Raw genomic sequence first — 23,301 nt, forward strand, 5'->3', positions numbered from 1 at the left:
AACGCCATTAGTGGAACTAAAATTGGTACTAATCAAAATCAGTCGACAAATTAACAACTTACAAGCATATTAAGTTTGATTGAATTTAGAATATTGATTACACTATTACACTCGAGTCAGTATACCACATTAAATCGTCGTGACGATATATAATTCATACACAAATTAAAGCAATAAATGACACTTTCATATGTATAAGGGCTTTATTCTCAATGGCTCTGATCACAAGTAGGGTCAGTCGCAAAAACTGCTTTTAAATTGTCTGAATGATATAAATCACCATTTAGGAAAATCCTAACAGTATCACCATGATCGTAGTATAATAAGGAAAACTTTTGAGGAAAATATAGCAAACAACAATCTGTTCAACTGAATTTAAGATAGTTTACATTGTTAACATTTTCAGTCGATTTTCATAAGAAGCACCTGTTAAATTATCACGATGGGTGATTAGGAAAGGCATAACTTACAATAGTGTAAAAAATTCGTTTTTTTTAATAAAACAAGAACTAAACAATTGTACAAAAGAATCGATTGTAAAAGAGACTTTTTGGTGAAGTTATGAGTCTAATTCATGTTCAAATCTTTTTACTTGATTCACCGTATACGTTACATCCATCTCTCTGACTTCATTATGTATCATACTGAACAGTTCTGAACAATTGATAACAAATAAACACAAGACTTTCAATATTTAATCAGTTATTTTATTTCAATCAAAAAACGTTTTATAAAAATATAAACAACAACAGGTATTGCCTCTTCCCATTGATAGCAGCTAAGTATCAACATGCACAGAAAATGTGGGTGTTAAAAAGTTGTCCAATGACAATTTGGTGTTAAAAGTTGCAGGACTGCACCGTTTTTTATGTTTGCCTTGATAAAAATTAAAATGGAGGACTAAAACATTTTTTCATTCTGTAATGGAATTGAATAAAATGCAACTAGAAAACACTTGAATATTTTTTATATATATAAATGACCAGGCCAATCTGGATTTAGAAAAAAAAAATGTTTCTGCTTTAATAAAGAATTTGAAAATTTGCATTACTTAAAGAGTTTTTCTTACACAGCCACTTAGTATGACGGAAGGATATATTACTAAGATTATAACCAATCATGTACAAATCTGAATGGGTACTTGAATATAGCTTATCTTGATAATTGATTATTATAAAGTAAACTTCTGAAAATATTTTCTGCTGTAAAACATTCACTCATCTGGTATCTGCACATTTGAACATAATTTTCATGATGATACCAAGCCATTATCATACTTATCTGTTTACTGACTATAACTTCACTCAATAAAATAAATCTGAAGAGGAAAAATATTTTTTGTTGATATTTATATCAATGACTTAAAATTAACATAAATTATCATAAATGTAATAAATGTGAAACTTATGATTACATCAAAACTGAATCCTTTAGGGGATTTATGGCCTTAGTGTTGAAATACTGTACAGGGGATCAGTTTGCACAAAATTTAGATTTTTGCCCATTAAAGGGTATGAACAAAAATGCCTTGCCATTCAAAGTTTTATATTCTTTTTATAAAATCATTTAAATATGAACATCACAGGCAACATTTTTTCTCAATGAAAATAAATTAGCAAGATTCCTTCCAAAGATGATATAAAATAGGTATGATCTATCTTAATCAGTGACTTGTTTCACAAAAGTTAATGGTGGAAAATCATTTCCCTCCTACCATAATGACACCTAAGCTTGCACTCATTTTCACACTTGTGACTTTTTATAGACCCTGATCAAATTGCTCATGATGAATTTCTATGTAATAAAATTCTATTACATTGGCTTGTTGTAACAGTTGTCATGGTAACAGGTTTTAAAGAAGATCAGATTTATTAAAAGGGTTCATATGAAACAAAGATCAGCTACATCACATACAATACTAGGAAGACTCAAGTTATAATCAATGGATCAATTCCAAAATTCAACTTTCACCTCTATAAACAATGTTACCCTATTGCAGCATACTCATAAAATATATCTTGACCAATCATGGACCTCATGCACAATATCAATCCTATAATTCCATGGTTTCTGAATCAGTCCATTCTGAACACATAAATACAAAATATACAAATTGGACATACGAAATTAGACAAAGACACAGAACAGTAATAACAAGTTAACATTGCATTGAGCAAGTTTACCATTAAATTTCTGCTGAGCTGTTAACTTTGAAAGAGTAATCAAGGGAACCAAGGTTATAGGAGGAGGAATAATACATTTTTGATGAAATGATAAAATAAATTTACAAAAATTAAATCATATGGCAATTATAAATATAACTAAAACAAACACATTTTTAATACAACGTTTTCTAACCATCAATTCTTCATTAATTCTTATTTAAAAATATTGATTTTTATTCTGTTTTAAGTTTTAAGATTCTACTTATGCAATTTTTATTAATGAAATGATTAATGAATTTGAGACATGTCAATAGAATCTCATTCTATTCAAAACAAGTAAAAACCAAAATGAAAAATGGAAGCCCTAGAATCATTCACTTGACAAACTTGGAGTTTATGTAATAAGGCAAAACATATATTTTTAGATTAAGTCATTTAAAATAAACAGCTGAGGTAAAACAAACTTAGATACTAAAGAATAGAAATCAATGTAAAATGACAGGGAGTTCCCTTACATTATGACCAACATCACATCAAACAAAAGGTTTATTGAAGCTTTGTGAATAAAAGTCCAATAATCAGAATTTCATTAAGATCTCACTAACCACTTCTAACGTTTCCATTACTTCACATGTTAAAAAAGTAATTCTCAAAGTCTCAGTGTGAATTCCCAGGACAAATGACATCTTAAAGTTGCAAACCGTTGTGAAGCTTGGAAAATAAGGCTTCCAAAATCATTATGCTAATGGTACGATGATTGTAGAAATTCTTCACAAAATTTACTTGAATAAATAATACTGAAAATCCACATTTTCACCTGTTCCGCTAACTGACAGCATGGAGGTAAATTACTCACACATGTAAACAATATTCATACACTTTTGTAGTTAATTACAATATGATTTTAATGTACACATTCTCAGCTTTATTTTGACTACTTTTAATCATAATACACACAAATAATGCACTTACAATGCATATGTCTAGGTTCAGTGTGTTTTTGGTACTACATAGGGGGGTGGCCATTTGACCCGGAAGTGGTTAGTGAGACCTAATGAGGAACCATAAATACAAAAATTCGAAATCAGATATTTAAAGTATTTGAAAGCATTTTAGCATTATTGTAAGAAAACTCTCTCCGTCCAACCACACACTTTTTTATGAATGAAGTCGCATAATTCAGAAAATAAAACTTCTTATAAAAAAAAAACAAAGAAAATTTTTCCAGTACATATTCACAGTTCACAATTATTTCATGAAAACTTCTATACCACAATATGTCATATTTGCAATGAACAACAGTATACCATAATAAGTCACATTTATAATGAATAGTGTATAAAAATAGGAATGCATTACTTATATTATAAATAATTAAAACATATATGACACAGTGAAAACAGATTGAAGCTCTGAAGTTTTAATGTATAAAGTGAAAGTAAAGGGCTCCTTCTATACAGCATTGTATATACTGTCCTCATACTCACTAAATCTGTGATGGTATCCAATGGTCTTTAATCATTCTTCCCTAATCTGATACACAACTGGGTAGAAAGAGATAAAAATTAAAGAAAAATTGATTGGTCAATCCATTTCTTCATACCACTTTCCTAGTTTTCCTGTAAAATGAACAGTTTTATAATTGTTACATACAACCTGAAAACTGCTCACTTCAACAAAATTATAAAATGCTAAGAAATTTTAATGCCCTACTTAATTTTGTCAGAAATTTTGGTTTATAGTTTACATTTTTGATATTTCCTCTTGTTAAAAGTAATAAACTCTCTGATGTTTATTATTTTGTCAAAATGGATTAACTCTAGATTATGTCTTACTCGATATATATATTTCAGGCAGATATTTTTTTTTAATATCTTATGTACAACCTGCTTTTGTTTTTTATTGCATAAAACCCTCATATTAGAAAAAAATATGACATGTATAATTGCATTTCCCCTCCACATTATTTTAGAGCATGAAGGTCCAAATGTTAGATACTAGAATGCTCTAACACACTCTTTAAGATTTATATAACAATGAAACATAATGAAAGCAAGGAAACTTATTTCAAATTATAGAAAGATATAGCCCTAAACCAATAGGTGCAACTATTTGATGGATCAACAACTGATTACCAGGGACTGTCCTGATCAACAACTGATTACCAGGGACTGTCCTGATCAACAACTGATTACCAGGGGACTGTCCTGATCAACAACTGATTACCAGGGGACTGTCCTGATCAACAACTGATTACCAGGGACTGTCCTGATCAACAACTGATTACCAGGGGACTGTCCTGATCAACAACTGATTACCAGGGACTGTCCTGATCCCAGATTTACTTGTAAAATAACAAATGATTGATTCATGTAAATTTTTAAAAAATCATTGGAATGAATCTATAACACAATTGCACATTTACTTTGAATTTGAAATATTGAATATTAGACAATTAATGTCTAAATTTTTATCATTCAGTAAATTTAGGTAAAATGGAAAAACAGAGCAAACGATTCCAAAAAATGTATGAACTGATCAGCTGTCACTTGGTGTATAACGAAGTGATTTCCAGTTTTACAAGTTAGATGGCTCAATGACTGATCTAAAATGGATTAATTAAGGACCACAATTATAGTTGAACAATTTAGTACAGGTACTGTAACTCAACATATTACCACAGTCTATTTGACTATGTGAACTACAATAAATAATCAATAAAAAAAAAGCAAATTGGGTCATGTGATTTGGCAGCCGACATAAAAATTTCTTGTTGCAAGAGACAACATTATATATAATATCCGTTGTAGTGTAATATGACATAAATGTATGTACCAAAATTATACAGATATAGAATTATCAAGCAGTTTCACTACCTGAGAGAATACATTGTAATGACATAATTCTTCACCCATTAAAACTTGAGCATAACACAACCATTTGATGACATGGCTAGATCCTGTTACTCAATGTAGTTTTGTAGTATCAGAATATATAACTATTGGTGACCTTCGTGGAAATACCAATGATAACAGAATTAACAGGAAACCAGTAATATAAATTGAAAACACTGTGTGTTCATGTGGTAAATAGCACCTATTGATGGCATAATCTGTTTCAGTTATCACAGCCTGAAATAATCATATATACATGTATAATGCTCAAGTATATAAACCAGATGCTCTTAAGAGAGCCTGAAATAATCAGTAACCATTTACACATGTATAAAATTCAAGTATATAAATAATGAAGAATCCTAAATGAGCTTTACATTTACGATGAGTCTATTTTTTTTAATTCATGAAACAATACTACTACATGTAAGGTGTCTGTATAATATACATAGTCAGATCTAAATGGAAAAGTGACAAAAAGGTTATCTAGAGAACAAGTGTTTCACAATACACCTAAATCTTTCACAGAAAGGTTATCTAGAGGTTAAGTGTTTCACAATATGCCTAAACCTCTCAAATAAATGTGGTGAAAGTTGCAACCATCAATTCATTGAAATGTGTATCTTCCTTCAAAGTTATAACTTATGAAACCTTATGACAGATGTCTACTTACCAATAAAAAAGAAGGATTTTTCTTATTTCTCCAACTAAATGATGCAACTGTCCATTCAGGAACCATGTTATCATGTAAAATGTAGCATCCATGATGGGTGTGACCACTGATAATTAATCGTGGATTAATCCAATCAAATAGCTGAAACAGAATGGTATTTAAAGATAGAAAAATATGACAGAATGCTGGAATCCAGTAGATAGAGAAAGAACAGATATGATGAAAGGCAACAAAAGCACCAATGTATAACCTAAATCCAAGATAGTAAAATGCCTGTTTCTGGCCCTTTTTGGCTCCCTTATTCCTAAACAATTATTGTCTTTATCCCCTAAATCAATACCAGTCTGAGCTTTGTGGTAAAAAATATAATACTTTCAGATATCCCCAAAAAGTCTTCAACAAGTGTGAACACACCTTTAAGTAAGCTCTGAAAGGCCCTGAATAAGAAATTCATCTCTGCCTTCTGTATAAATGATAGACAGTCCAACTAATGCAAAATGTGATGCATAGTTGGAAATCCTACATACTTTTATTTTTGATATTTTGTCCAAAAGGTTAAAGTAAACAGAAATTAACATCTGGCTTTTCAAATAACCCTTGATCTTAGGAAATGTAAATTATATAGAATGATTTACAAGTATAGAATTCAAAATGAAGGGAGTAATTCTGTAAGTGACACTGATATACAACAGAAACTTTTGAGTTTTCAATGTGAATTATGTCTTAAGAACAATCAGATCAGAATAAATGATTATACATTTCATCATATAGACCCATAAAACAACTAAATAACAAAAATAAAAATGAGTAGCCTTTTTGGAGGTGTATCATATATTACAGAATTTGTATGATTCTTACAAAGATTACTACTTAAATGAAAACAGTACACAAATGACAAATTCAAAATATAATTAGTTTTGGTTTATATAATCTTACAAACAATGTTTGACCTGTTTAGAGGCATCCTGAGATAAACAGTCCCACTTCTCTCTGAATGGAATGTATTTCTCATCTTCAGGTGCTGCATCTGGTACAGTACAATTACCATCAGATGGACGATACATTGGAAAATGCTGCAAAAAATATAATCAAATAACTGATACAATAGCAGAGGTCAGACTACTGGCCCCTAATTTCTAAAAAAGTCCAATTGTAACCCCAATGTCTATCCCAATCATCCTACAGGGATATGATACCTTGTGGCACAATTTTAATGAGATCAATTCCCTTTTACTCAACTTATCATCCAGACATTAGGAAACTGCTTGTTTGTATCCCCCTTTTGGTACCTTATCCTAACTCCAAAATAAATCCCACCCTTCTTGATGTGGCTTGGTACCTCACATTACAATTTCAGAGAGATAAATTCAATTATACACAACTCTTCAGACATCATAAAAATGCTTGTTTCAGGTCCATTCTTTGCCCTTGTTTTTTATTGGCTCATATTACAAACCCTTAATCAATTGCAGTCTTCCTCTTGTGGTATGACACCTTGTGTTATAATTTCAAAGAGATCTTTATTTATAAATAAAGTTATTGTCAAGACATCAGGAAAATGCCTGTTTCTGACCCTTTCTGGCTCCCTTATTCCTAAACAATTCATATCTTTATCCTCTAAATCAATACCAGTCTGAGCTTTGTGGTAAAAATATAATAGACATCCATATGCTTTTACTGGAGTAATACAATGAACATCAATAAAATGCTTGCTTTGTCCCATTTTTGCCACTTATCCCAATGCAATTTGGGTCATAACCCTCTAAATAAGTACCAACTTTCCTTTTGCTATTTGGAACCTTGTTGCATTTTTTTTTAAATATCAACCAACTACAAAGAGAAAATTGCAACATATGTTTTTCATATGTTTTGAAAACACCAACAAAACATATGCTTATCATATGTTTAGGACCCCAAAGAACAACATATGTTTCTGACAAACCAATCAATTCATTAAAAACAATTTACAAAATCATGATGTATTTATATTTCATAGATGAAAAGAGTATAGTTTTTATATGATTTTTGAAAACATATGATTTATGATTGCATGAATCTTGAAGCACAAAAACATACCAGTATTTTTATTATACTGGTCCTAAACATATGTTTCTATAAGTTTTACACATGTGAAAACATATGTTGCTACTTCTCCTATGTAATTTTCCAGTTGTCCCACGAAAACCAAGTGTCTACTGACAATTATTAACAGTTGTCCTAACTGAACTACTTTCTCATTTTCATTAAGCCAGCTTGAGCAAAAGAAATAATTGACTGTAGGATTGTAACACAGTGTCATTCTGAGAAACTAACAGTACACACATACCTACCTGCATCAATATAGGTGGTGAATACTTGAATTTATTAAATCCATTACAAACAGGTGGCATTTCCTTCCCTTCAGATATACCCTGTAAAACATAAACATCTCTTTAGTTATTTAAAACAAACAATATTTCACTCGGTGTCACATAAATAACATACTGTTAAAATTTGAATAAAAATATTTTCTACGACTTTATTGACACCTACCATCGTTTAATTTGTCTTAAATGACTTGCTCATTCATTTAGCCAAACGGCTTCTCCCTAAACATTGAATCGTTAAATTCCAGTCAGATTTTAATTCTCGGTGCCAATATTTACATTGTAAAAAGTCGGCCATGTTTACAGTGATCGGGTTGCTAGGAGATGTTGTTTACGTTTAAATGGTTTGTCCATAAACCGAAGAACCCAGAATGCATTTTGGCGTTATTTCGGATATCTCGGATTTATTTTACGCGAACAACGTACAATACCAAGAAGTTGATCCAGCAGACGATTGTCACCGAAGTTCAACGGGAACTTACGAACTTCGTTTTTAAACAAATCGTCCCGTAGAAACCAACATGGCGGATATTAGTATGGGATTTTCCCGTAAGGATTTGTTACGCATGATTTAAGCTAATAAGCGACTTGTTTAGGGAGAAGCCGTTTGGCTAAACGAATGAGCAAGTCATTTAAGACAATTTAAACGACGGTAGGTGTCAATAAAGTCATAGAAAATATTTTTATTCAAATTTTAACAGTATGTTATTTATGTGACGCCGAGTATAGTTTACTTGAAGCTTGACATAAAAGTAAATATACTGAAGTGGAATATATAGTTGTCTAACAACCCAGTGGTTAGGTGTCTAACGACCCAGTGGTTAAGTGTCTAACAACCCAGTGGTTAAGTGTCTAACGACCCAGTGGTTAAGTGTCTAACGACCCAGTGGTTAAGTGTCTAACAACCCAGTGGTTAGTTGTCTAACAACCCAGTGATTAAGTGTCTAATGACCCAGTGGTTAAGTGTCTAACGACCCAATGGTTAGGTGTCTAACGACCCAGTGGCTAGGTGTCTAACGACCCAGTGGTTAAGTGTCTAATGACCCAGTGGTTAGGTATCTAACGACCCAGTGGTTAAGTGTCTAACGACCCAGTGGTTAGGTGTCTAACAACCCAGTGGTTAAGTGTCTAACGACCCAGTGGTTAGGTGTCTAACGACCCAGTGGTTAAGTGTCTAACAACCCAGTGGCTAGGTGTCTAACGACCCAGTGGTTAAGTGTCTAATGACCCAATGGTTAGGTGTCTAACGACCCAGTAGTTAAGTGTCTAACGACCCAATGGTTAAGTTTCTAACAACCCAGTGGTAAAGTGTCTAACAACCCAATGGTTAGGTGTCTAACGACCCAGTGGTTAGGTGTCTAACAACCCAATGGTTAGGTGTCTAACGACCCAGTGGTTAAGTGTCTACTGACCCAGTGGTTAAGTGTCTAACGACCCAGTGGTTAGGTGTCTAACAACCCAGTGGTTAAGTGTTTTCCAGCTATTGTATGATATGTAGACTTTCAAAAAATTAAATCCAACTTGAGATTGATTCTGAAATGCCACTTTTTTCTAATTTTGAGTCTATTTTGACACAAAAACTGTATTAATTCATTACCAAACATTTGTCAATCCATCAAAACTTACTTTGGCACATTTTAACTCCCATGATATATCTTCAAGATCATTGACAGCACGGCTACAGAGATTGCAGCCATCACCTTCCATGGCCATGCTGTTTAACAAAACAAATGTAACCCCTGCTATATGTACCATCTGTACTGGTGAGGTAGAGAAAGCTTTACTAAATCTTCTCCTATTATAATCTGTTATCCTGTGATAAAATAATAAATATTGCTTAACAACGTTTACCACTGTGTTACAGTGAATTTACCGTTATGATAGAGAAAATATGTTTTATTTTCAAGAAAATCTTGTTGTCTAGTTCAAAATTGAAATAAATCAAAATTACTAGTAGAGAGAGTAATCAAGGTTGTAGCGGCAATCAAAAGAATATAATCCAGGGACAAAGACCAGACATGGAAAACAGACATAGACAACAAAGAACATAGAGTAAATAAAATCATACATACAAAGTAACAAAGCAAATGAGCAACTCCGACTCCACTAAAATCTGGGAGCATGGACCAGGTGCACCGGTAGGATAAGCGTCCTCTGCTTTTCTAGAAACACCAGCTGAGTTGCTCATAAAAAGTCAAGTCAAGGGTAGACGAAAGAGGAAAGGAAAACTATGGCACGTTGAACAAATCAGTTTTCAAGGCGCAGATGGATACACTGTAACGATCCACGAGTTCATGATGACGGCCATAAAACTTTTGTAGTGATGACTTCAATCTTGTAGCAACATAACCCTGCTCCAGAAGCCTATTTGTTAGAATTCTAGCGTGATACAAAAAGTCTGCATAGTCTCGGCAAGCTCTGACATAATGTATGAGTTGTGATATGAACACTCCATATGCAGGTGCTGAAGGGATGTTGCCACAGATGAAAGGAAAGTTGACAATTTTGAATGAAAAGTCATCACGTTTGTTGTAAAGTTTGGTCAATAGTTTTCCTTTACCATCGATTTCTAAGTGTAGGTCAAGATATGAGGCCGATAGAGCAAATATTAGATAGGTAATATTTCTGTATTCTCCAAAGGTGAAAATATACCAACAAAAAATATTCTACTGGTGAAGATATCTAACTAATAAAATTATAAAGTATACAATAATACTCCATGATGTGAACTTACATATAATGGAAGCCTATGTCATGATTTCCTGCTACTGTGTGAACAACAGTATCAGATGGAACTTTAAACATACTATGAAACCTTCTGACATGATATGCAAACTCTTCATTTGAGCACCATTTTCCTTCATCTAACAAATCACCTGTTACAATAAAAGCAGTGTTATATCATAATAGACAAAACTAGTACAAATCACCTGTTACAATAAAAGCAGTGTTATATCATAACTGACAAAACTAGTACAAATCACCTGTTACAATAAAAGCAGTGTTATATCATAACTGACAAACTAGTACAATGGAAAATTTGCTGCTTTGTTTTTCACATTTTTAGGGCCAATGTGAAGACTTAAAAAAATACTCATGAAAACTTTATGTTCCCCACATAATTTCTTTAATGAAAGGTGTGGGTCTTTTCTTTGGCTTAAAAAAAATACATGTATTTCTGTACAAAGTCACATATATTTTTACCATACAAATGGAACTACTGATGCAATTCTCCTTACATAGAAGTCAGAGTAGCAGAAAGTTTCAATTGTTTTACCATGATGCACACTTATAAAAAAATATGGGTGTGTGTCATGTAAAATGATGCTTTCATCTCCACAGCTTTATCTAGTCATTTGAAAAATTAGACTTGGATGTACAAGTTTGTAAAGTTTAATGTAGATCTTTATGGTATCAAATTTTATTCATCTTACTTTTTACTCAAAATTTTTATATTAAAGTAGATCTATTACACTGAGCCCCAAATTTTCTTCTTGAAATATTAAAAGAATGTCAGTTAAGTTTTCTTTATTTAAATTTAAAAGAATTTCTATCCACTACTTTTTGATAGTTTGCAAAATAGTGAAATTCCCCACAAAATCCTCATAGCATAAAAATTGCCTTTATTAAGGTTCAGTTATCTTGATATCAAGTTTGGTGACCTGTGTTTTTTACATTAAAATCCTGAAGTTAATTCTATGTCATCTTCCAGAAAAAAACAAGGAAAATTTATCTACTAGAAATTGTAGGTATGATATGATCTACCTTAAAATCTAATTGATTTGAGTTGAAAATTAACTACCGATCTGCAAAACATTACTAAAGCATCATAACAGTTTTATATAACAGTTTATTTCTTTGTTTTGTTTGTTTATATATTTTTTTTGACATGTCATACACATATATATACTGGTAAATACGATGTATACTCACCTAAGAAAAATACTACTTGAGGATGGTGAATTGTCATTGCTGTTTGAAAAGACCTTTCCATCATCCATTCTCTGAAAAGAAAAATGTATCCATAGTTTATAATTTCTTATCATAATATAATTATGCATGTATAATTGTATATATACATCATATGCCTTACAAAAGAGTCTGTGAAATCTCTTTTAAAAAACAATTATATGCAAGGTTTAACCATACGTGTACATGTATATGTATATAGGCTAAAAACCACTAATTCCACTTCCCATAGGCTTCTATGCTAATTTCACAATATTCAATGGCTTCTCTGGACTTTACCTTAACTTTAACCTGCAGAGGACTATATATCAGCATGATTCTACATATGTCAGCTCACAATCCTCAGAATGGCATGTGGGGTTAGCAGACTTGCAGTGCAGTACTGGTCACCGGAAGTGAAGGGTCTATAAATAGCATGGGAAATCCAAGTGTTTTCACAAGATAGGGGTATATTTAAAAATCATTATGGAGATTAGGCTTCACATCATAAGAAGCAAAGTGCACCTATAAAATGTACAGAAATGTTTTTCCTTTCAGAAACTGTTTAAATTTTTTAAATAAGATGAGAACTTTTTTCACAGCACTATGAGGAACAGGGGTAATTTCTGCGTACGACTATTTTTGCGTACGTTCCAAATGCTCATTGGTTGAATTGGTGGTCTGTAACCTATAATGATTCATTTGATGATTTACTTATTATTATAATAATCTGTATAATGTTATTGAGAATCTACAGACAGATATTATCCTTCTGCTAATCATAATACATCAAGTTCTTTTTGTCATTGGTAAGATAAAACATGTACAATAAGATATTTTATGATGTCTTGTGAATATGAAGGAATGTTGGCAAACAGGGCAATCTGAATTGGCATAATAATCACAAAATGAATAAAGAATCCAACACCGCCAGAGAATGCAAGACAGAGATGTCTCAGACACCACTGGGTGAAATTTCAATATTCTCTAATTCGGCAGAGCCTCGTTAGTAAACATAGCTTTCTCAGCAAGGTTTTAGAGTGTTTATATATGGATTAGAACGCAATTTATGTGGTTTAGTATATGTTGGAGAAACACAAGAATGAATAAACAAAAGAATGTGCAGTCATTGTTCAGGAATTAACTCCACCAAATTCCTGACAGATTATCAACACTTTAATCAACAAGATCATTCAATCACCTCTATGTAAGTTCGTATTTTAGAAAAAAAATTACCATCCTATGAACAGTCCCATTCTAAGTTAAAACTATCGTAGGGAAAGAGATGAGTAGTGGATACACCAACTAGGTACTGCAATATCTTATGGATGCAATGACAATATCAAAAGTATAGGAAACCTTTCAAGGCAATATAACAATAGCATAAATGTGATGAATTTATTTGACAAAAATCCAAGATGGGAAAGGAGTCATGGCCATTGCCACTATACGTCACCCAAGTTACATGATGTCTCCATAGATGGTCTCCTTCCTTTCATACAAAAACCACATTAGAACCAAACTTTATTCTATACCTCTCACTCTACTACACTCCCTTTACAAAACAAGTGTTGACACACCTGTTTCTGACCCCACCTCATCATTATACAGACTTGTTGCCATCACTTTGGATATTAGTTTCCACAGACTCTTTAAACCAGTTTGTGTGAAAAGTCAAGATGAAGAAAAACCATCATTTCTTCCACTACCGTTTGTCAACAAAGGTATAGATGCAATTATATAACATCCTCCATCACAAAAACGTCACCAACAAAATTCCCCCATATTTCAAAGACAAATCCATACCAATTACTTCATATTTCTATACATCATCCATTGCATCCAAAATTTTCAATCATAAAAGGCTACTGCAGAACCTGGAGATTGAGGACTTCAAGGCTAAACCACGTTATGGGAGATTTAACCATCATCGAAAACGAATCTCTGCGTAATATCCTTTCTAAAGGTTCCAAGTACCGTGAACCACACTCCATTAATTGGAATTATAACTTTAAAGTTCTTATGGATGCCGTCAAGGACTATGCAAGAAAATGGATAAAACGAGAACAAGAAGACACTGATTCTTTGTCAGAGTGGTTAAAGGCCGTGAGGTCTTTAATTTTGAAACGAATGAAAGTTTTAAGTAGGTCAATGAGTGCCAAGGCTACATCGGTTTTCAAAGACCCCAATGTAGCAAAAACATTGTCTACTATAATTGACTAATATGTTGTCGTACTAGCAGACAAAGCCCAAGACAACAATGTTTTTGTCTACAAAACATTTTACATTAAATGTTTATTATCAGAGCTAGACATAGAAAATAATAGCAGTGATAAAACCTACACTGCTACCACACTCTCCAAAAGAAGAGATTGTGGAAAACCATAAATCTGTGCTATCCTCTTTTGGTCTCTCTTCCAAGGACGATGATTGTGATTTGCCGCCTATGTACTGGATTCCTAAACCACAAGAATCCATACAAACAATGTTTCATAGCTGGATCTGCAAAATGTACCACCAAACCTCTTTCAAAACTTTTAACTTCTATACTCAAAACCATCAAAGAGGGTCTGCAGTCCTACCACAACACTTGTTACTCCAGTAGTGGTATTAATTCAATGTGGATCCTGAAAAATTCAAAAGATCTTTTGAAGACAATCAGTTCAAGACTATTATATGAATATAATAGCATTAAAACTTATGATTTTTCAACACTGTATACTTCTATTCCCCATATTCAATTAAAATCTGGACTTAAAAACATTATACATCGTTGTTTTTTCCAAAAAAGATGGTACACCTAGGTACAAATATATAGTTCTTGGTAGAGATTCCTCATATTTTGTAAGAAATTATTCCAAATCATTTTCCAAATATACAGAGGAAGATGTTTACAAAATGCTGGAATTTTCAATTGACAACATATTTGTCCAGTGTGGTGGACACGTTTTTCAACCAATGGTCAGCATTCCAATGGGAACAAATTCTGCTCTTTTACTTGCTGACCTATTCCTTTACACTAATGAGGCTGACTTTATAGCTGATTTGATCTAAATGAAAGAACATCGTTTGGCTAGACCCTTTAATCTCAGTTTCCGCTACATAGATGATGTGTTATCTTTCAACAATCCTAATTTGGGGGATTTGATATATCGCATCTACCCCAAAGAACTTGAGATAAAGGATACTACAGACACTGTAAGGTCAGCCTCATATCTTGACCTATACTTAGAAATCAATGGTAAAGGAAAACTATTGACCAAACTTTACAACAAACGTGACGACTTTTCATTCAAAATTGTCGACTTTCCTTTCATCTGTGGCAACATCCCTTCAGCACCTGCATATGGAGTGTTCATATCACAATTCATATGTTATGCCAGAGCTTGCCGAAACTACGCACTTTTTGTATCGCGCTAGAACTCTAACAAATAGGCTTCTGGAACAGGGTAATGTTGCTACAAGATTGATTATGGTCGTCATCATGAACTCATGGATCGTTATGGTGTATCCATCTGCACCATGAAAACTGATTTATTCAATGTGTCATAGTTTTCCTTTCCTCGTCTGTCTACCCCAGACTTATATTTATATCAGCAACTCAGCAGGTGTTTCTAGAGAAGCAGAGGATGCTTACCCTACCTGTGCACCAGGTCCATGCTCCCAGTTATTACTGGAGTCTGAGTTGCTCATTTATTTTTGTTACCTTGTACATATTGGTTTGGTTGTTTTATGTTCTTTGTTATGTATGTCTGTTTTCCATGTCTGGTCTTTGTTCCTGGATTGTATTCTTTTGATTACCGCTATAACCTTGATTACTCTTTATGTCTAACATCCAAGATAACCAGAATTCTATAAATATTACACTGTTTAGGCAGCACAAAATTTTTAATTTTGATAATTTTTTTAACCTGAGTATACAAAAAAGCCTACTTAATAACAACCACCTGTATTCAGCAATTACCTGTGAGACTAGATTTGAATATCCATATATAGAGCATTTTTTTGTAAATTAACTAGTGTATAAAGACCAACTGTCTTATTTGACAATGATTTTGCTCTCCCTTGCAGTGGCTGATCCATAGTGGGTGCAGGGAGTTGGCACCCCTCCTATTTATTGGAAAATTTGTCATTTTCATGTGTAAAATTGCCGAAAAAAAAAGGCAAATAATGTCCTAGCACCCCTCCTTTTTCCAAGGAACCCAGGCTGGCACCCCTCCTTATCATTGTGTCTGGATCTGCCCCTGCCCTTGGGAAGGTCATTTCAGACAATTTGGCCTATACTTTCTACCAGCCTACCTAAGTTGAACTTCTCTAAGTCTCATATGGTTTTCTGGTGTATTATACACTGTATGTTATTCTATTATCTACCTTCGTAATCTGTCCAACCAATGACCTTCTCTTGAACCAAGTAAATGAGTGTCAGCTATGATCATTACTTTTAGAGGTGGTGACTTCATTTCTCCGATTGTTCCTTTTGCCTGCTGGTGAGGAAGTGTTGGCCATTTACATAACAGCAAAACAAAGTAATAATGCAGAAATTCACAATAGAACAGTAACAAGAATAAAAGCACAATAAACCTGACAATTTTGTTGCTTTTGAAGTAAAAACAAAATATGCCTGGCAGCTGACATATTATATAAGCCATTTTGTCAATGAAATTTAATTGGTCACTTGTTGGCATCTGTTATTTATAAACCATCATCCCTGAATTCACATGTTTCTTGATCAAAAATAGATTATCTGAAATGACAAACCGTAATATACTGTAAATATTTTCTGCCAAAAATACTTTCAATGAATGTAAACAAAAGTAAAGGTAACTGAATACAATAAATACAAGAAAAAGGCAACATATAAAATTTGAACCTAGTTAAAAGAAAAAGTCAACAAATATTATTATTTATCTGATACTAAGACATTATAATACACATACTGTAAAAGTACTTTTATTCATGGTTACCAATTTTCATGTGTAAGGGAAAAAGATTTGTAGATTCTTGAATTTGTGGATTTGTGGATTTTGACAAACCACCTTGCAATTGTATTAGAAATTTCCTTAAGATTTGGAACTGAATTTTGTGGTTTACCAAAACCATGAAAACTGAAACCCCACAAAAAAAAATACTTTAACAGTATATCTTTATTTTTACATATCATTGCAATTGTTGCATATAACATTAAGGCATTGCCAATCATAGTTAACTCTGACAAATACCATGTCAAATATGGGCAAGATAAACTGATTTTTCCTGCATTAGTTTAACGAAATACATTGTAGTATCTATTTAATCTATCCTACAGAGACATGAGTTAAAATTAATCTAGCCTACCAGCATATTATCTAACAGGATAGAAGAGAAACACAGCACAGTACAATTCAGTATGTTAATAACCCCAGTCAATTATTCAGACCAAAACCATCTGGAGTCCTTTAAGTTCTTTAGCTTTATATATGTATTTTTAGTTAAGAATCTTTACACTAACTCAATGCAAAAGACCAACTTTGGAAACCTCTTGGATTTATATGAACTCCAGCCATTTGGACCTTCGATGAACTCAAGATTTTATCAGTTTTTAATACCATATCTTAGATTTGTTTAAGAATTTTGACCAAGTACATGTGCAAGTGCTCTAAAGCAAAATATTTAGCTTAGGTTAAATTGAACAGATATGTGTTTATCAATTTTCCTACCCACCCTATTTTTTCATCTAAAGTAACCCTAAAGTTTTTTTTACATTTTTCAGTCAGCACTATTAAAGTAAGAATTTTTCTCCCATAGACTCAGTGTAAAAAAAAAGGTGAAATAAAAAAAAAAGTTCCTATCCATCTACATATTTTTTTATAAAATAGTCCAGTCAATGCAGCAAAAATTTTGCCCTCAACAAATTGCAATATGACCAAAATAAGCACAGAAAAACATCTAACTAAAACTAACGTGTGAAAACCCCTGAATAAGCTTTTTAAATTTCTAAGGAAATCACCATTGGAAAGGGGAGATAACTCTGACAAAATAGCTGCAAATAACAATAAAGTTTTGCCTTCTCTGATAAGTAAAATGTAGCAACAGTAGACATTTTAGCATTGATTAGAGGATCATCAACAACTTGGAAAAATTTTTCATATATTTTTCTAAACAACAACTTAGATTTAGCAGTGCTCAAGCTACTTGAGAAAAATGGGGAGAAGTGACTTCTCTTTTAGAGAGACACTAGGTAGAAGTGGGGAGTCATCAGGGAAAAGTGAACATGTACGCACACATCATTTACTAACACTTTTTTTAATTATATGTGTTAACTGTTACTTACATACACACATTATAAGCAGGCATTTTTTCATGTTTATTTTTTTATTGAGATAAACGTTACTTTTTCTTTAAGCTAAATGTGTAACTAACTAAATATTTTGGACAAAATGAAATCATCCTGCTGATTGAATGATTGGCTGTATTATATATTCATGAAATTGAATTTCTAATTTATACTCTACCCCTTACCAAATTAATTACAGCAAATTATATGATTGAGTAAAGCAAAGCTTCTTGCAGTGCACTGTCCTGTTTTTTGGCAGCACTGGAATAGAATATTCCAGGCAGTGACATTCTGCTGGAATTTTCATTTTGTTGGGGTTTTTTTCCCGGTCCCACTTAACCCATAATGATCTTGTTCAAGATATCCAGTCTCTTGATAAAAGTTGATCAACAGTATCAATTCATATTCTACATTTTGTGGTTAAAAAATTCTTTTTATTAAGACAACACTGTTGATTAAAAACTAGCAGATATACACAATACAATTTTTTTTAAATTCAAAATGATGGAAGTGCCAGAAAATAAGCATTTTTGTAATAAAATATTCCCCAAAAATCCTTAATCAAAATCAAAAGTGTTGCATTTCATGAGCAGCATAGTATGTGTGATAGTCAATAAGAAAAAAACTTTCGTCAAAGTATCATACTTTCTGACAAAAATTATTAGTTTTATCGAGTTATCATCCCTTTCCAATGTTAATTTCCTTGTGAAATTTGAATTGCATATTTTGAGATTTCGGCATGTTAGATTTTTTAGACATTTTTTACGTGTTAATTTGGGTCATAATGCTACATATTTCAATCAAAATATTTTCTGTTACTATTATTTATTTTGACTGGACTAAGGGTGTATAGGAAACACATTGTTTTGGTCTTTTGCAATCGAAATGTATGATGTTAGTTCAGGGGGAAAAATTAGGAAATACAAGCTGATAGCCCAGACCATATTTTTGTTTAAAATTTTCTATACATGTATGTTCAACTAATTTTTTATCTACAGAATGTATATTTCTGACAGCATTAATGGACCAACCAATATATCAAAGTTAGTACTATTTTTAGGTTTCTCTTTGGTGTATCATACTAGATACTACTGGACTCTTTGATTGGATAAATTGTGCTGATATTTGAAATATTTTGTTTTGCATTTTAGACTATTACATTATTCTTATTAACAAAAAATGCATTATTATTTACATAAATTGCATAAAGCATTTTTGAAACATATTTTATAACTGTTTTTAAACTGCACTATTAGCAGAAAAAGGAGAAATGAAGAACCACCACCATTCAGTTAAAAATAAAAAATGCTACTGTATAATATTACTCCCAATAGGAAAATTAAATGCCAATGTTCAAAAAAAGTAAAAGTCTGAAGAATTTTTATGTGTAGTACATGTATGTTAGGTAGGAAAAAGTTTCAAAAGTCCTGGAAAATATATATTTCCCTGCAGTTCCACTAATTTATGCTGTCAGTTGCATCAAAAATTGTAGATGTACATATGGTTTAAACTGTTTAAATCTTAATGGAATTACTGTCTGTTAACACTGTGCTGATGAGACAAGTCATCAGTGTTGTTAGTGTTAAATCTAGGATTAGAAAAGGGCATGGTAATTTTTTTACAAAATGGCACTTTTTGTCGCGATGTTTGATTTTTAGGGCACACTGATTGGTTTACAAATTGTTATACAATTTAAAAATTAAAAACTCATCTGAATTAAAACACTTAGTTTATTTTAACTAAAAGTTATTTTGAGGTCACATACCTGCCAACTTTTGAAAATCCCCATGGGGGTTTTTATGTGGGACATATGAATCAACATTTTCAGGACATATTATGCAAACTGCACGGGTTTTACTGTAGTAATGTATGAATGAGACAATCACTTTAGCATTAAAGGGCCTCTTTAAGTTGAACAACATGTGCATGCACTATTATAGATTGAAGTTTGTAAGCCCCCTATTTTGTGTTGGATTCCTCCAAATCTATTTCAAATTCTTAAGTTTTTTTCAAATTCAAAAAAAATAAATGAGAAAATTTATTCACAATCAAATTCATTTCTACAATTTGAAAGTTAATACATTGAACACTTGTTTCCTTCTTTGTCATATGGTGTGAATGTTTACCCAAAAGGTAATGGTGCATATTCCTGCAATGCATGGCGAACTGTTATATAAGGAGGATCTGTTCAACACATAAAAATAATACTCATGTTATGTACTCAAATTATTAATCAGACCCTCTAAACTACATATAAGTAAAAAGTAGATGGAGCATCTTATAGGTAGAACAGTACTATTTCTTATTATTTCAGGTTGGCCTTTCGTGTACCATACTCAGGTAAATACTTCTGGACTCTGTGATTGGACAAATTGTGCCAATACCCAAAATGTTTTATTAATTCCAGGTTCTAACATTATTATACTTTTAAAAAATTGCATTATATTTTTTGAAAACCATTTTATATAAATCTTATGAATTTTTTTAATTTATGTGCCATTTGAAGAAAAAGGGGGGATCTTTGACCCCAATCATCATCTGCTTAAAATACGAAAGAATCAAGATGGCTTTGCTATGACTTTGATCGCAATTTTGGTTAGAGAAATGAAGATATTACTGGAAAAAAGTCAGTTTATAGCTTTGTCATTTTTTTAAAGGTGTGATTTTTTCCAAGTTTCACTATTGTCGCCAATGGGAAATAAATACATGTAGTATCGTTCTACCTATATGGGTAACAATGAAATTACATGATGAAGCTCGTGCCCTTTTGCACAGGGATTTACTACACCTATCAAATATGCAGTTTGCATTTATTTGACAAAAGGAGCAAGCCAATGGCACTTGTTTCTATCAATGGCTAGTTACTATCAAATATGAATAAAGTGGAAGGTACAAAAATGTAGCCAACAAGTTTTCGAATATACTTTAAGTAACCTTGCACCGTTTATTTCATCATGTATCTATATTTTGCACAGATTAAGTTACATTCATATTTGATAGTAACCGGCCATTGATAGAAACAAGTGCCTATGGAGCAAGCCCTGTGCCTGTAGTCGGGGCGAAGTTCAGATTTCAACAATGATGAAATTAAAATTATAACCAGATTTACTCATTGAGCGATGCATGTGAGGGATAATTGAATTAGAGCTTTGATATCTAACCTTTTTCTCACATGAAAGACGCAAGAAAAAAGAATACCGGTCCATAATCGCCACATCGACAGACAGACGAAGTTGACATGATTTTGTAAGTAGAAAATTTAACTTCGAACAATGACGGACTTTTATCCGGAAAATGCACACATACAGACCAAAAAGATTATGATATACGAAGCACATGACTTCACTGCCCTTGAGGTCATTGAAAGTGATTACATCTATCTATATATATATTCAATTCATAATTGTTGTGCGTGCCTATTTTCTGTATTTACTTGTTATTCATTATTTATTTGTTAGTCATTGTCTTTTTATTACCGTTTGAATCTTGATACCCATGATTATTTTTTTATTAAAGCCGAACTGTGTTTTATTTTATAGATTTTTTTCTGTGCAAATTGTGTCTGTTAAAAGCTCACCAGAACTTATTGTTTTATTTGCTGTACTTTGTCCTACCGACTAAGATTATGAATTCTTCGTCTTCTTCGTCTTCTTCTTCATCTTCAGGATTTCCAGTAATACCTTAGTATAATAGGTGATGGGTGCATACGTGGCCTATTCACATTAAAATGTTAAGAGACTGTCAATGTAGAAACCAGGCAGCTCCTATGATAAGGGTTGCATATGATATAAATTTCATCTCACGGAATTTGTGGTTCCAATGTAATTTTATATTATGTATATACAAAGATTTCTTTAAAACGACAATGGATGACTTAGAAAATGTTTTTAAAGTTCTCTAAGAAAGCAACCAAATTTCGCAGAAAATGGAAAAGTTATCTCCCCTTTTCAATGAATTGTAATTTATTTCTCTTTAACCATTGCAGTTAATAAAAAATAAACATTCAACTTTGAGAAAGGTTATAATTACTTTATGAAATGAATGAAACATTTTTGAAAACAAAATTTGTCATGTGCCACTCACTACGTCCTTTTGAGAAATCTGAGTGTTTTATCAGCTTTTGAAATGATGGCATCAACTGCAACGGCATGCTTGTCCACTTTTAAGTTGGATTGAAGAGGGGCGCCTAGGTTTCAGTATGCTGATGTGACAACTTCCAAGATAAGAGTATGGAGAATAACTGTGTCGGAGGGGTTTTCGTTTAGTGAGACAGAATGAATAGTGCAATGTTTTGTCAGGGTGGAAGATACGAGTCGTGATATTTAATTTGGTGATGACTTGGTGTGGACTGATTCTTTTGTCTGGTATAGGTGACTTGGTGAGGATTGATTCCTTTGTCTGGTATGGGTTCATTTGTGACTTGTGACTCGGTTAATGTTGGTATCAGCTACTAAACTAACGTCTTTTTAATGCAGCATTTAACTCGAAATACCCGAGTCAGCATAATATGTCTGATAAGAAACATATAACACTCAAGTTTGGAATACATTCTGACCCATATTATTACTAATATGAATAGTAAACAATAAATTTCCTTGTTAACAAGGGACTTAGTATCTGAGGTTGTGCAGGTTTGTCAAACCATTTATAAATTATTGTTATTCACTTAGCATATAGAATAATAAAACTGTATACACATTATATTTTGCGTGTGCGTTAGTAGTCTGTATTCTTTCAATCATCAAATATATTTTCTTATTGCATCTCTTGTATTTTCATGTTCACTCTGTACAATGCTCCTAGAGGGCCACTGATTTGTGAATAACGTATTTGTATCCTTGTATCGAGAACATCTGACAAAGCATTAGTAAGCATTTTTTTTTTCATATTAAGAAAGTTAAGGTGACTTTATAATATAAAAACTTCCACTATTAGATACTAT

General features: G+C 32.4%; 1 protein-coding gene across 3 annotated transcripts; it reads right to left on the bottom strand.

Annotated features, from left to right (window-relative positions):
* Positions 1–685: 685 nt before the first annotated feature.
* LOC148615745 (metallophosphoesterase 1-like) lies at positions 686–21,656 on the bottom strand. 3 transcript variants are annotated; one of them, XR_015922039.1, is made up of 10 exons: positions 21,521–21,649; positions 16,418–16,790; positions 12,032–12,102; positions 10,833–10,974; positions 9,725–9,911; positions 8,063–8,143; positions 6,683–6,805; positions 5,733–5,873; positions 4,430–5,296; positions 686–4,398 (listed from the first exon to the last, which is right to left on the bottom strand). XR_015922039.1 is itself a non-coding variant. In XM_088582285.1 (9 exons), exons 1-9 carry the CDS (start codon positions 21,563–21,565, stop codon positions 5,132–5,134), a joined length of 1,068 nt encoding a protein of 355 aa, XP_088438411.1. In that variant the 5' UTR covers positions 21,566–21,656; the 3' UTR covers positions 686–5,131. The 3 variants fall into 3 exon arrangements, 2 of the variants coding, with proteins under 2 accessions (XP_088438411.1, XP_088438409.1); XM_088582285.1 differs by having other exon boundaries at positions 686–5,296; positions 16,418–16,530; positions 21,521–21,656; XM_088582283.1 differs by having other exon boundaries at positions 686–5,296.
* Between the last annotated feature and the right edge of the window lie 1,645 nt (positions 21,657–23,301).

The sequence above is a fragment of the Perna viridis genome, chromosome 5, assembly GCF_037379345.1.
Source record: "Perna viridis isolate PV_CMFRI_1.1 ecotype Kerala chromosome 5, ASM3737934v1, whole genome shotgun sequence".
NCBI lineage: Eukaryota > Metazoa > Mollusca > Bivalvia > Mytilida > Mytilidae > Perna > Perna viridis.

Coding starts and splice junctions, on each gene's coding strand:
- LOC148615745 (XM_088582283.1), bottom strand. CDS start 16,731: ATGCCAACAAGTGACCAATTAAATTTCATTGACAAAATGGCTTATATA. Junction 12,103..16,417: donor TGGTTGGACAGATTACGAAG/GTAGATAATAGA, acceptor TTTTCTTTTCAG/AGAATGGATGATGGAAAGGT. Junction 10,975..12,031: donor TCAAGTAGTATTTTTCTTAG/GTGAGTATACAT, acceptor TTATTGTAACAG/GTGATTTGTTAGATGAAGGA.